The sequence below is a fragment of the Chiloscyllium plagiosum genome, unplaced genomic scaffold (genome assembly GCF_037043375.1).
Source record: "Chiloscyllium plagiosum isolate Xiang-an unplaced genomic scaffold, Cpla_swu_hap1 HiC_scaffold_9, whole genome shotgun sequence".
NCBI lineage: Eukaryota > Metazoa > Chordata > Chondrichthyes > Orectolobiformes > Hemiscylliidae > Chiloscyllium > Chiloscyllium plagiosum.
Window position 1 is genome coordinate 25,463,694 of NW_028270147.1, and position 15,284 is coordinate 25,478,977.

At 42.4% G+C, this 15,284-nt stretch overlaps 1 protein-coding gene and 1 long non-coding RNA gene across 2 annotated transcripts in view; one reads left to right on the plus strand and one right to left on the minus strand.

Annotated features, from left to right (window-relative positions):
- Positions 1 to 15,284, minus strand: part of LOC122554210 (dihydropyrimidine dehydrogenase [NADP(+)]-like) — a 739,011-nt gene that overhangs the window by 189,523 nt on the left and 534,204 nt on the right. The window contains exon 14 of the mRNA XM_043698867.2: positions 9,413 to 9,577. Coding sequence (XP_043554802.2) covers positions 9,413 to 9,577 — 165 coding nt within the window. The remainder of the gene's footprint in view (positions 1 to 9,412; positions 9,578 to 15,284) is intronic.
- The window catches only part of LOC122554211 (uncharacterized), a 63,973-nt gene that overhangs the window by 26,756 nt on the left and 21,933 nt on the right, over positions 1 to 15,284 (plus strand). The window lies entirely within an intron of this gene.

Genomic DNA, 15,284 nt, shown 5'->3' on the forward strand with positions numbered 1-15,284 from the left:
TTGCATTTAAAAAAGGTTCAAACCCTTTTGTGTGCAGCTCCAAAGATCACACAGATCAGCTGGAAGGGATTCACTAAACTGCAGCAAGTTATTACTATAAAAATTATATAATGTGTAAAAAGAGTCATTGGTCAAAACTTGTATTCTTGTTTAGATAAATTTGGGTAAAATGAAGATAAGCCTTTGGAACTTCAGATGTTAATTGGTCTGAGAAAGCAACTCACAGTTGCTGCTGCAAATAAATTTGCTAGAATGAATAATCCTCACTGTCTGGTTCAGTTTCCATGTAATTATAAAACATCAAGCCATATAATTTCAGGCAATCATTGTCACCTCAAACTATTGAGGAAATAAGTCATGTATTAATGATGTCCATGTTCACAAACTTTGCATGTTTGGAAGTTTTGTAGAGGAGCATCTAAGTTAAACAAACTTCAATTTACCATCACATTTCTTAGAATATGTAACCATGCAAGATACATTTATAATGCAATATCAGCTGTTAGTCAAAAGGAATGATTCTATAAATCCATTCTTACTGATCATGAGAGGAAATTTCAGAACTACATCGAAAAAGATATATTATATATAAATATATATAAAATGTTCCTGCTGTAATTAACAATTTAATGAAATATTGTTTAGTTGACTACTGAATAAAAATACATGTTCTGTGCACTGACAGAAACATTCTGATAAAGTGACTCCTGTGGTGAAACTGAATTATGCTGAAAACTATGAGTAACTCCATAGAAAACAATTAAGCAAATGGTCTCGCATGATGTTTCATAGCAAGGAACAAAAATCAAAATTCCAGACAGGTTTACTATTAAATACAGTTAGCTGTATGTTATTTATAACATTGCAAAAGCAGTACCATCAGTATAGATGGAGGGAAGGGTGGAAAGAATACAAGTGTCTTTTTTTTGGAAAAATAAACACATATTTGCAGAGTACAGCTGCAGCTAAAAATGTATCTTCTAGGTCAAAATGTAGAGTGCATCAGATTTTGTTTCCTTTTTTAGTTAGCAGTTTCAGAACCCAAGTCATGAAGTATCTCTGCTTTGAAATCAGACAATGATTTCTATTAATTTAATTTCCCTACAGTGTGGAAACAGGCCCTTCGGCCCAACTAGTCCACACCAACCCTCTGAAGAGCAACCCACCCCACTCTGACTTATGCACCTAACACTAGGGACAATTTAGCATGGCCAATTCACCTGACCTGCACATGTTTGTGACTGTGAGAGGAAACCGGAGCAAACCCACACAGACACGGGGAGAATATGCAAACTCCACAATGATAGTCACCCGAGGCTGGAATTGAACCTGGGACCCTGGTGCTGTTGAGACAGCAGTGCTAACCACTGAGCCACCATGACATCCCAATTGCACACTTGTATTATGAGTATTGTGCATATCAGCAGTAACTTATTTGTCAATGAGTAAAACAAAAATTACTTAAACTCGGCTGTTTTTTAGTTGCACTCACTCTGGGAACCTGGAGGTTTTGTCATCAGCTGTGGAATGGAAAACCATTCCACAGCTTCATTTGTAACCTGGTACAGAGATTACCCATGGTTCTGAAATCTTGAACACAAAATTTCCTCACTGCTTTGATGCAAGAAATCACATCAACTAGCTCACTGTGAAAAATAAAACATCTAACAAATGTCTTAATCACAATTTTCATGTTGCCTGCATTTCAGCACCACTGAATATAAAATTGTGAGAACAGCTAACCTCAGATACTTACCCAAGAAATTTAATTGAAAGCAGGGCCAAGAATTAGTAACCGTATATGGAGAATAACTTTGGAACAACAACAGATACTTCCCAACTCTCCCTGATAATTAAAAGTGCAAAAAGCATTTGAAAAACACAGAGTTCAACCATTGAATGTTTGTAAGATTTCCTGGAGTATAAATAAGACAGCATCAGCTATTTTAAGCAACAAAATGTTTAAAGATGCTTCACAGGAAACATAACAGCTAAAATTTGTGAATAATTGAATGAGCTTTAAGGCTGGACTTTATGGATCCTCTGACAGGATGTGGTATTTCCAGCGAGAGATGAGGAAGGGAGGGTGAACCATGTAAAGTCTGATGGCTCGCTAACCTGTTGTCTACCTGACACTGAAACTGGTAAACTGCCCCACTAATTAAAAGAAAAAAAATTCAGAGGTAATTCATCTTGTGAATAAGCCAGTTGACCCCAATGGTACACTGTCCATGCCATATATTTGGCGTAAGCAGACAAGACTCAAAAAATATTTTTAATAGATAACTGCGGAAAATTGGGGAAGGGAGAGGTGCAGTGTTTAGAGTGCAGTGGGGAGGGAACTTGTCTTATGGATATGGAGGACATCCCCTAGATATTAACCCCATTTTGTTTCTTTCCACCTGGATTTCAAAACCCACTTCCTACTTCTCACTTCCCAGGCCTAGGACCCCAATCCCTTCCCACCTAAAGCCTGGGATTTACCTTAATCTGAGAACGAGATGGGCAGCACAGTGGCTCAGTGATTAGCACTGCTGCCTCACGCCGCTACAGACTGGGGTTTGATTTCAGTCTCAGGCCACTGTTTGCATGGAGTTTGCACATCCTCCCTGTGTTTGCGTGGATTTCTGCCGGGTGCTTCAGTTTCCTCCCACAATCCAGGGATGTGCAGGTTAGGTGGATTAACCATGGTAGTAAGGCAGGGTTACAGGGATAGGCTGGGGGATTGGGCCTGGGTGGGAAGCTCTTCAGAGGGTTGGCACAGACTAAATGGGCCAAATTACCTCCTTCCACACTGTAGGGATTCTAATCACTGTTTTTCCTCTGGTGGTTTTCCTGCAGCCCTTGCAATGTCCACTACCAGGGTCTGTTGCTGCTGGAAATGCGAGGTAAGGACAGGGCTTCCATTCAGTGGAAGCCTGGAGGAGGGTTCATGAAGTCTAATGTTATTTGTTTAAGGTCACCCCGCAGTATGTTATTACAGGACAGCCTTGCAGAGCATCAGTTGGTATGGCGCCGACACTCATTCAGGGCAGGCATGTAATACTCACTACCCCTTTCGACCCTTGGAAAATTCAAGCCTTAATAAAACCTCAGTTGGTTGCTGTATCTGATGACAACCTCCTTAAGAACCCCATAAGCTAAACACTGCAGCAATAATATACATATAACAGGGCATGCAGAATAGATTTATATTTTTGTTTTCAATTAAATAAAAACTGAGCTGATTATGCTTTTAATTAAAATATTTATGCCAGACACATGAATGCTAAGCTCCATATGTTCCTAGTGCCAATAGGTTCATATTACTACTGGTGCAGGAAACAGTTGTCTAAGCAGCTGGGCTGTTGGATGTGGTGACACTGGGACTTAAACTGGCAGTTGTAGTTTTGCGGTTCTTCTCAGTTGGGAGCTAATCGCTGGTGGAAAAGGAAGCAGAAGAACTAGGTTCAGTAAGAGACACATACTGTTCATCCGTTAGAGAAGTGAAGGATAATTCGGTATGGTTCCCTTTACAGTGATTTGTTTTCAAATGTCTGCCAATTTCAAAATAATGAAAGGTTTGCAACAAAATGGAATGGAAATGAAATATCAAGCATGTGCTTGCACACTCCCAATTACTGGCCAATTTCCATTGATCATCCACAGTAGCCCCTTCATCATGGCAAATAACATTCTACCATGTCTCTTGTGAAAGAGAATTATTACACAACACAACATCTATCAGCAGGATGGCTGACCTTCTGGGTCTGATCCCTATGACTCTCCTACAGTATCACATGCTTTATGCAAGGGCCAACAACAAGTTTATAAAGTGAGGTGACCTCAGTTTATTTTGTGATGGTAACTCATTTGCACACACCGAGGGGGCAACAGTCTTTCTCGTGTGGCCCACTGTTACCGTACTACGAACAGTTTTGAGTCTATCCAAAGCAGATACGTTTTGCAGTGAAGCAAGCTGTTAATGCCACATGCCATTCTTATTATAATGTGAGGTGAGGTGAGATCAGGTAGGTAAAAACAAGGACTGCAGATGGTGGAAACCAGATTCTGGAGTAGAGTGGTGCTGGAAAAGCACAGCAGTTCAGGCAGCATCTGAGGAGCAGTAAAATCAATGTTTCGGGCAAAAGCCCTTCATCAGGAATACAGGCAGACAGCCTGAAGGGTAGAGAGATAAATGAGAGGAGGGTGAGGGTGGGGAGAAAGTAGCATAGAGTACAATAGGTGAGTGGGGGAGGGGATGAAGGTGATAGGACAGGGAGGAGGGTGGGGGAAGGTAGCAAAGAGTACAATGGGTGGATGGGGATGGGATGAAGGTGTTAGGTCAGAGAGGAGGGTAGAGTGGATAGTGGAAAAGAAGATAGGCCATTAGGACAGGTCATGGGGACAGTGGCTGACCTAGAAGTTTGGAACTGGGGTGAGGTGGGGGAAGGGGAAATGAGGAAACTGGTGAAGTCCACATTGATGCCCTGGGGTTGAAGTATTCCAAGGTGGAAGGTGAGGTGTTCTTCCTCCAGGCGTTGGGTAGTGAGGGAGCGGCGGTGAAGGAGGTCCAGGACCTCCATGTCCTCGGCTGAGTGGGAGGGGGAGTTGAAATGCTGGGCCACAGGGCGGTGTGGTTAATTGGTGCAGGTGTCCCAGAGATGTTCCCTAAAGTGCTCTGCTAGTAGGCGTCCAGTCTCCCCAATGTACAGGAGACTGCATCGGGAGCAACGGATACATAAATTATATTAGTGGATGTGCAGGTAATACTTTGATGGATGTGGAAGGCTCCTTTAGGGCCTTGGATGGAGGTGAGGGAAGAGGTGTGTGCGCAGGTTTTGCAATTCCTGCGGTGGCAGGGGAAGATGCCAGGATGGGTGGGTGGGTTGTAGGGGGGCGTGGACCTGACCAGGTAGTTATTGGAGGGAACGGTCTTTGTAGAAGGCGGAAAGGGATGGGGAGGGAAATATATCCCTGGTGGTGGGGTCTGTTTGGAGGTGGCAGAAATGTCGGCGAATAATTTGGTTTATGTGAAGGTTGGTAGGGTGGAAGGTGAGCACCAGGGGAGTTCTGTCCTTGTTACGGTTAGAGGGGTGGGTTCTGAGGGCAGAAGGGCGGGATGCGGACGAGATGCATTGGAGGGCATCTTTAATCTCGTGGGAAGGGAAATTGCAGTCTCTAAAGAAGGAGGCCATTTGGTGTGTTCTGTGGTGGAACTGTTCCTCCTGGGAGCAGATACGGCGGAGGCAGAGGAATTGAGAACACGGGATGGCATTTTTGCAGGAGATAAGGTGGGAAGAGGTGTAATCCAGGTAGCTGTGGGAGTCGGTGGGTTTGTAAAAAATGTCGGTGTCAAGTTGGTTGTCATTAATGGAGATGGAGAGGTCCAGGAAGGGGAGGGAGGTGTCAGAGATGGTCCAGGTAAATTTAAGCTCAGGGTGGAATGTGTTGGTGAAGTTGATGAATTGCTCAACCTCCTCGCTGGAGCATGAGGTGGCGCCAATGCAATCATCAATGTAGCAGAGGAAGAGGTGGTGTGTGGTGCCGGTGTAACTACGGAAGATGGACTATTCTACGTAGCCAACAAAGAGACAGGCATAGCTGGGGCCCATACGTGTGCCCATGGCTACCCCTTTGGTCTGGAGGAAGTGGGAGGATTCGAAGGAGAAATTGTTACGGGTGAGGACCAGTTCAGCCAAGTGAATGAGAGTGTCGGTGGAAGGGTACTGTTGGGGACGTCGGGAGAGGAAGAAACGGAGGGCTTGGAGGCCCTGGTATGGCGGATGGAGGTGTAGAAGGATTGGATATCCATGGTGAAGATGAGGCGTTGGGGGCCGGGGAAATGGAAATCTTGGAGGAGGTGGAGGGCATGGATGGTGTCTTGAACGTATGTGGGGAGTTCCTGGACTCGGGGGGGATAGGACAGTGTCGAGGTAGGTAGAGATGAGTTCAGTGGGGCAGGAGCATGCTGAGACAATGGGTCGGCCAGGGTGGTCAGGCTTGTGGATCTTGGGAAGGAGGTAGAACTGGGCAGTGCGGGGTTCCCGGACTATGAGGTTGGAAGCTGTGCGTGGGAGATTTCCTGAGGTGATGAGGTTCTGTATGGTCTGGGAGATGATGGTTTGGTGATGGAGGGTGGGGTCATGGTTGAGGGGGCGGTAGGAGGAGGTGTCCTCGAGTTGGCATTTGGCTTCAGCGGTGTAGAGGTCAGTGCGCCAGACTACCACTGCGCCCCCTTTATCTGCTGGCTTGATGGTGAGGTCGGGATTGGAGCAGAGGGAGTGGAGGGCAGCGCGTTATGAGGGTGAGAGGTTGGAGTTGGGGGGGTAGACAGGTTGAGGCAGTTAATGTCTCGGCAGCATTTGGAAATTAAGAATTTGAGGGCGGGTAATAGGACAGCATGGGGCGTCCAGGTAGATGGAGTGTGTTGGAGGCGAGTGAGAGGGTCCTCGGAAGGTGGGTGAGATCAGGCAAAGGAGGCAGTTTTGCACTGCTTCAGTGATGTGCTTGCTATGTTGTAAAACTGCAACTAATGTAAAGCAAAATTTATAAAACATTCCCAGCTAGTCAACTGAAATGCCCAGAAATATTTGTTCTGTTGTTCTTGACATTATGTGGACGTGCCGGTGTTGGACTGGGGTGGACAAAGTCAGAAGTCAACATGACACCAGGCTATAGTCACCTGAGAAAAGAGCAGCACTGCAAAAGCTTGTGCATTCAAATAAACCTATTGGACCATTACCTGGTGCTGTGTGACTTTTGATGCTCTAGATGGGGCAGCACAGTGGTTCAGTGGTTAGCACTGCTGCCTCACAGCACCAGGGTCCCAGGTTCAATTCCAGCCTCAGATCTCCCTATGTCTGCATGGGTTTCCTCTGGGTGCTTTGGTTTCCTCCCACAGCCCAAAGATGTGCACATCAGGTAAATTGGTCATGCTAAGTTGCCCATCGTGTTAGGTTCATTAGTCAGAGGGAAATGGTTCTAGGTTGGTTACTCTTCGGAGAGTCAGTGTGGACTTGTTGGGCCGAAGGGCCTGTTTCCACACTGTAGGTAATCTAATCATATTAGCAGACTGTAAACTACCTCTTCATCCATGGTGAAGATGAGGCGTTGGGGGCCGGGGAAATGGAAATCTTGGAGGAGGTGGAGGGCATGGATGGTGTCTTGAACGTATGTGGGGAGTTCCTGGACTCGGGGGGGATAGGACAGTGTCGAGGTAGGTAGAGATGAGTTCAGTGGGGCAGTGCTCACTAGTCTTAAGAACATTTAGATGCCAATATGCTCAATTTTTCCTAATCAGAGATGGTGCAGCGCTGGCAATGCTAATTGCATCCACTAGTCCCGTATTATTGCGAAGAAGTACTGCCCTCAAACTACTGACAGTAGTAGGCTGAAAAACTAATTACCAAAATGGTGGTGAAAGATTTCCTCACACAATGGTAAAGATCGTCAGCAGTTCTTTCTATAGCTGCACTGCGACAAACAAGTATTGAAGAAGCACTGGTAAAGTTGTCCAGTGTAAGTGGAAGTGGGGTAATATCATAATTAGCTTTTCTCCTTCAATATGTTTGGTTCTGCTGGTGTAATACATAGCTTCTAGCCTTTGGAGGACAACACTAGACCATCATTATGCCTTTTGAAACTCTTCTCTTTTGGGGCTACATGATCTCATTCAGAAGATAATGAAGTTTGAGGGCTTTCTCTTTCTTAAGCTCTTGCTTAGCCTGCGCCTACTACAGACCCAGCTAGTTAGTACCAGCAATCTTAGTTTAAGGGTAAGGGGTAGGCCATTTAAGACTGAGATGAGGAGAAATTTCTTTCCCCAGAGAGTGGTGAGGCTGTGGTTTTGCCACAAAATACAGTTGAGGCCAAGGAGTTAGATATAATTTTTAGGGCTAAAGCGATCAAAGAGTGTTGGGAGAAAGCGAGAACAGGATACTGAGTTGGACAATCATCCATGACCAAACTGAATTACAGAGCAGGCTTGGACGACTGAATGATCTTTTTTTATGTTTCTATGCCTCATTTGATCCAGCCCCTAGAAACTCTCAGAGAGCATTAAACCTCACAGAGACTTTACAAATATAGACAGCAGCAGATTCCTTCTTGATGACCTCCCTTGAATGATAAATGAAGCCACACCCCTCAAACTCCCACCACCCGTACCCACAATCTTGTCTCCCACCTATTAAAAAGCATCAGGATTGTGGCAGATTCTGAGGGACAGGCAACAACGGTCCTACCATCACACTGCAGCTTTTAAAATAAGCCCATGTTTCCTTACCAACAAAAGCTGCAGATTATTACTTTCTTTGCATTTACCGATCAGCACAAAATTTTGGGCCTGGAAATTTCCTATGGACTAGTGTGATCTTTTGGCTTAATTTCATCAAAACAATAACAAAACTAATTCCAGTGAAGTGGTAAAAAACTGTAATGATAACACTCTTCAAAATCTTATGTCCTATTGAAGCTAGGTGGGAAATGAGAAATGAGGTTTCAGGCAAAAGTCCTTCATCAGGAATCAGCCTCGTTCCTGATGAAGGGCTTTTGTATGAAACATCGATGCTCCTGCTCCTCGGATGCTGCCTGACCTGCTGCGCTTTTCTAGCATCCCACTCTCAACACTAATCTCCAGCATCTGCAGTCTGCACTTTCACCTGGGAAACGAGAAATATCCAAACCTGTTAGGTTTAATAATCTCATGGCTGTTAAGCTGTTGTCTAATAAAATAATCCATATTTAGAGAACTGCAGCTTTACAAACGTGGCTGGTCATGTTTCAGATCACAAAAGGCTCTATTTTAGTGTATCTTTGCATGATTTAAAAAGTAACAAGTGTTGCAGCTGCTTTTAAACTGGTTATATGGAATACCAGCTAAAAGGCATAACATGCAAAACTACTTTTACTGGAATTGAATCTACTAGAAATTACAAGCTAACCCTTCTAAGAATGGATTATTTTTAAATTCTGCAATGAATCAAGGGAAGCCAACTGAAGTGCCTGTCTGCTTAACTGTTTGATTGGCTTCAACAGCAAGACTCACAACAGTGTCTGGTATGACACTGGTATTCATTATCTTCTTCAGTAACATCTCAGCATTATGAAAATCCTCTCTGCAATCCAGAGACGATGAACAAATGCTGTCTCACTCACAGGATTACTTCCCAGATTATTTTGCATTTTAGGTAATAATGCATTAATATAAAACAAATGGGAGCTGGAATCCTGTGCTACGCAATTGAAAAAGAACCTGCAGAACTGAAATCTGTCAGAATACTGCATCGAACATTAAGTGCAATGAAGTCTAATAACAGTCATAGGTTGTGAGCCAAGATAATCATCCATAGTTTTGTGCACCTTCAATTCATATGAAGTAAGTGTAAGACGTGCTTTAAAGGGAAAATTCAAACAATGTTATGGTACTCACGTTATTTGGGAAATCGGCCTTTAATTCAGTAACGCTTTTGCACCAGTATGCACATGTCTTTTCACTAATGAGTTCGATGTTAAGAAAGGAGCTTTGTCCTGGGCCATAGACAGGGCCAGAAGTCATTCCACGTAAAATTCTTGGAGAAATATTGGTCACTATGTCCTATCAAATATAAACATGATATCAGTAAAGAACCATTTCATCATCAATGTTAAAAGAGTGCTGCAACCTAATCCAATAATTCACATTTCCTCCTTCTTTTTGAATATTTAACTTTCCCCTTCAAAAATGGCTGCTTACTGAACAGCCAGGCTTTGTGTAAATTAGCCTATGAAATTGAACACTTAGGTCCAAGGGTGGAAGGGGTACATGAGGGGCATTGTGGGAGATCTCTTTGATCCCTTCAAGATGATGTTGATACATTCGACTTAAAAGGGTCTGTGGTTAACTGGTCCCAGTGAAACGTCATGGAAACTGCTGAGAAATAGGCATAGGCATATGTGTTACTCTTTGATTAAACTCACACAAAATTGACTGTAAGAGTACACCAGATAGGTTATGGCTTTCAAACCCAGGGTATCATGTGGAGGCACAGCCAGAAGCTCATGTAACCAGTGTACAGTAGTAGGCAGCACTGGGACATGAACTGCTTTGATCTGCTATTCTTTGCCTTAATTAATACTAGTAACACTATCTTTCAATTAATAGTTCAGCAAGAAACATTTAGAGAAAATATAGTTTTAGATTTACCTGTTGGGTGTTTTATCGTATAAAAAAAATCACAAATTCCTCTTATAATAAACTTTGATGTATAATTAACCTTACAAGTTTTCATCTGATTGGTGTTTAGATTTTAAAAAGGAGAAACATAAGGAAATGAAAGCTTAAGCAGTTTTTAAAAATAATTCGACTCTTCAAAAGATTGTATATATTATCTATGCATAATATTCTGTGACATTACCATTATGAAGAAAATTATAGATAAAGGGATATAATAAAATCACAGAGAAAAGTTCAAACATTAGCAATTACTTCAAAGACCTGCAGGCATTCAAAGATAAAAATGATTTTGAACCTGTTTTCTATGAATAAGCCAAGATGTAATTATACATCTCCCAATATGCTGATGCTCTGCATACATTTAAAAGGTTAGAGACTGCGATATAATCCACTTCAGTATTGTAATTTGACAGTTAAAGGACCAAATGGCATGTAGAATTACTACTTTAACTTTTAAATTAACTTTAACATTAACCTTACTTGAAAATCATAGTAAAAAGTTAATTTGTTAGTAGTAGAAGCAAAAGATCTTAAGGATTAAAATTACATGAACAGTAACTATAATATTAATACAATGCTTAAAAGTGGCAATAGAAATAGAATATATAATGTTCACAAGCATCTTGAATATATCACTGTTGTACAGGAAAATATTTTGTAATAAAATTTTATAAGAAAATTGTAATGAACAAACATTATGTCAATCTTAAAATTTAGAATTTTGTGAACATGTTTACACTCAAAATACACACCTTTTGTATTTGTCCTTCTTTATTGTTTTGAATCACTTAAATATTAAGCTCAAGTTAAGCTGAAGAAGTGTCACTGCTTTCTCTCCACAGATGCTGCCAGACCTGCTGAGCTTCTCCAGAAATTTCTGTTTAGCCTCAATTAACTAAGTCAAAAGGTGTGATGCTGGAAAAGCACAACAAATCAGGCAGCATCTGAGGAGCAGGAGAATCACCATTTCGGGCATATGCACTTCATCAGGTACTCCTGATGAAAGGATCGTGCCCGAAATGTCAATTCTCTTGCTCCTCGAATGCTGCCTGACATGCTGTGTTTTTCTAGGGGGCACTTTTCGACTCTGATATGCACTCCTCACTTTCTCCTAGTTGCTCAATTAAGTAAATCTTGTGAAAGATGTCTGGTTCAAGAATGCCATGGGGGTTAAAATTGTACTGAAAACTGTGTATTCCAACTTAATGTGCCCACATGTATATTAAAATAGGGGATATACTGATTGTTAGGAACCCAGTTACATGTTCAAATATAGAACAGGTCTAATTCAGCGTTGATGGGAACACAAGTCAAAAGTCCAAAAAGCACATTGTTTTGACACAATGCCTGACTTTCGTTTCCATTTTGACCTTAATGAAGATGAAGAACAAAAGTAGGAATTAGAAATGACAAAAAAAAGGTGAAAATGGCTTGAATACTTAAAGAAAGTTTGCTTGAAAAGCTGGAAGGAAATGAAAACTGACTGATGGCATACATTTTAGTGATATGGCACAGAGGTCCACTTCAATGAATAACAAACCTTCATTCACAGTGCACTAGTGACCAATAGCTTTTCCAACTCCTTCTCATAAGATCATTTGTTTAGTACCCTTCATTAGCTCTTCCTCCATGTTGGACGATACAATGACACCAAATTAACAAAAGAAAAATCAAAAGATGATTGAAGTCTGAAATAAGATCAGAAAATGCTGTAAATCTCAGATGAAAAGTGTGATTCATTAACCCCTTGTTTATTTTTCCACAGTTGCTGCCTCAAGCCTTTCAAGCTTTTTCTGTTTTGATTTCCTCTAACATTTGACCTTTTGGTCATGTCTAAAGAGGTCTACCATCTCAGGCCTTCCTTTCCTTTACCTGAAATCCCTTACTACAGTTACATTTGTTCCACGAGAAAGTGAAGAGTTGGTCTGTTGTTCAATGAGACTGGTTGAGGTAATGAATCCCTGGAAAGAACATCCTTATGTATGCAATGAATGAAGAAAAATTGGGTTGTGACACAGTACGTTTAAAGGCATTTTAGTTAAAAGAAAATATCCTGCTGATGACTACTAATGAATAAAGGCTCTTCTGAATATTAATCCTGTAACAGGCAGTCGGCATCTCTGAGTTGGAGGGGAAATTGCACTGATAATATGTAATGGGGTTAGTACATTAGGTGAGGTGAGGAGTTAAGGCAAGCAGTCAGCATCACTTAGAGGTGCTGATTCTTCATGTATGTTGAGACTATCTCCGCCACTGCATGCTGCCCTTGAAGTGACTGCAGGGAGTAAACAGACTGCCACCCATGTCATTCTGGAAGGTGCCTTGTTAAGGAAGGTGCCTTGTTAAGGAAGGTCTGGAGAGAGATACATGCAATGGTTTTTATTGATGTTTGTCCTGAGAGCTCCATGACAGAGCACTCTGTGCCCTCTGGGCTGTAGCCATATGAGGAGAGTAAGGAAACAGTGACAGAGGTTTACATAGTCAAGGTTCAGATGTATATTTCTGTGGCAGTAAACATGACTCCAGGTGTGGTGTGTTGCCTCCCTGGTGCCATTGTCAAGGGCATCATGAAGTGACTGCAGGATATTCTTTCAGAGGAGGGAAGAATCAGCTCGAAGACATTGAGTCATAGAGTCACAGAGTCATAGAGATATACAGCATGGAAACAGATCCTTCAGTCTAACCCGTCCATGCTGATCTGACATCCTAAATTAATCTAGTCTCATTTGCCAGCACTTGGCCCATATCCCTCCAAACCTTTCCTATTCATACACCCATCCAGATGCCTTGTAAATGTTACAATTGTACCAGCCTCCACCACTTCCTCTGGCAGCCCATTGCATACACGTACCACCCTCTGTGAAAACGTTGCCCCTTATGGCCCTTTTATATCTTTGCCCCTCACCCTAAACCTATGCCCTCTAGTTCTGGACTCCCCGATCCCAGAGAAAAGACTTTGTCTATTTACCCTATCCATGCCCCTCATGATTTTATAAACCTCTATAAAGTTCCCCGTCAGTCTCCAACGCTCCAGGGAAAACAACCCCAGCCTATTCAACATCCTGGTAAATCTTTTCTGAACCTTTCAAGTTTCACAACATCTTTCAATAGGAAGGAGACCAGAATGGCACACAATATTCCAAAAGTGGCCCAATCAATGTCCTGTACAGCTGCAACATGACCTCCCAACTCCTGTACTCAATGCTCTGACCAATAAAGGAAAGCATCTTCACTATCCTATCTGCCTGAGACTCCATTTTCAAGGAACTATGAACCTGCACTCCAAGTCTCGTTGTTCTGTAACACTCCCCAGGACTTTATAATTAAGTGTGTAAATCCTACCCTGATTTGCCTTTCCAAAGTGCAGCACCTAATATTTATCTAAATTAAACTTCGTCTGCCACTTTTTGGCCCATTGGCCCATCTGATCATGATTTACATTAGTACCAACTACACAGGAACCTTGATTATTCGAAGGACATGGGCGGAGAGTATTTTGATCGGTTAATTGAATTCCGGATAATGGAACGCCGGATAACATAGTTTAGCCAAGTATTGGGACCTTGCAATCTTGCTGGATAATTCGATATTCGATAATCAAATGTCGGATAATTGAGGTTCCTCTGTATGTAGACAGGAAGAACAATGAGATCCTGAAAACAGAATTGAGGGAGTTAGGAAGGAAATTAAAGAGCAGGTGATTTCAAGAGCAGTAGTCTCAGGATTACTCCCAGTGCCACATACTCGCAATCATAAGAACAGAAGGATTGGTTGGTTGCACATTGATTGATGGCTGAAGAACTGGTAGAAGAGGGAGGACATCAGATTTTTGACACATTGGAACCAATTCTGGGACCAGGTAGAACCTGCACAAACTGGTCGGGTTACAGCTTAAGGGGATTTGGACTGATAACCTCACAGAGAGTTTTGTTGGTGCTGTTGAAATTGGTTTAAATTAGCTTCTCAGGAGAAGGGGAACTTGAGGGGTAACGCAAATTGAAAGGCACTAACAGGAAGTATAAAAGCTATGTGGGAGACGCAAAGCCAGGAGAAATGAAGCTAAGCATCAAGTAGTATAAGGGTTGGGAGGTCATGTTGTAGCTATACAGGACGTTGGTTAGGCCACTTTTGCAATAGTGTGCACAATTCTGGACTTCCTCCTATGGGAAGGACATTGTGAAACTTGAAAGGGTTTAGAAAAGATTTATAAGGATGTTGCCAGGGTTGGAGGGTTTGAGCTATAGGGAGAGGCTGAATAGGCTGGGGTGTTTTCCCTGGAACGTCAGAGGCTGAAGGGTGATCTTATAGAGGTTTATAAAATCATGAGGGGCATGGATAGGGTAAATAGTTGAGATCTTTTCCCTGGGCTGGGTGAGTCCAAAACTAGATGGCATTGGTTTACGGTGGGAGGGGAAAGATTTAAAAGGGGGCTAAGGGGCAATAGATGGTTGTGCATGTATGGAATGAGATGCCAGAGGAAGTGATGGAGACTGGCACAACTATAGCATGTAAAAGGCATCTGGATGAGTATATGGATAGGACGGGTTTAGAGGGATATGGGCCAACTGCTGCCAAATGGGACGAGATTAGGATATCTGGTTGGCATGGATGAGTTGCACCGAAAGATCTGTTTCCATGCTGTACAGCTCTCTGACTCTATGAGTTGTCTAAAACATAGAATGTTGTCAATAAGACAACGTTAAGAGCATACTGCTTTCACAATGTGGTAAATTATCTAAAGTGGCAAATTCCTTGTCACAAAGGGCTGTGGAAGCTGAAATTTTGTGAATATTTAAAGTAGAGGTTATACATGTTTGATTACCAATGGCATAAACAGTTATGGACACAATGTGGGTAAAAGGCATTAAAGTGTTCAATCGATCATGTTGAATGGTAGAGCAGGCTCAATGGGCTGAAAGGCCTACTACTGTTCCCATACTCCTACATGTGCCTGAGATCTATGTTCTCCACGTTCTCTAGCAGCCTAGATCACCTCCTTCTGAGACCATATCTGCAGTCCCATCTGAAAGCACAGCAAGAAATTATAATGTTTTGTATAGAATTATACTGCAGTGCCCATCCAGGTTTG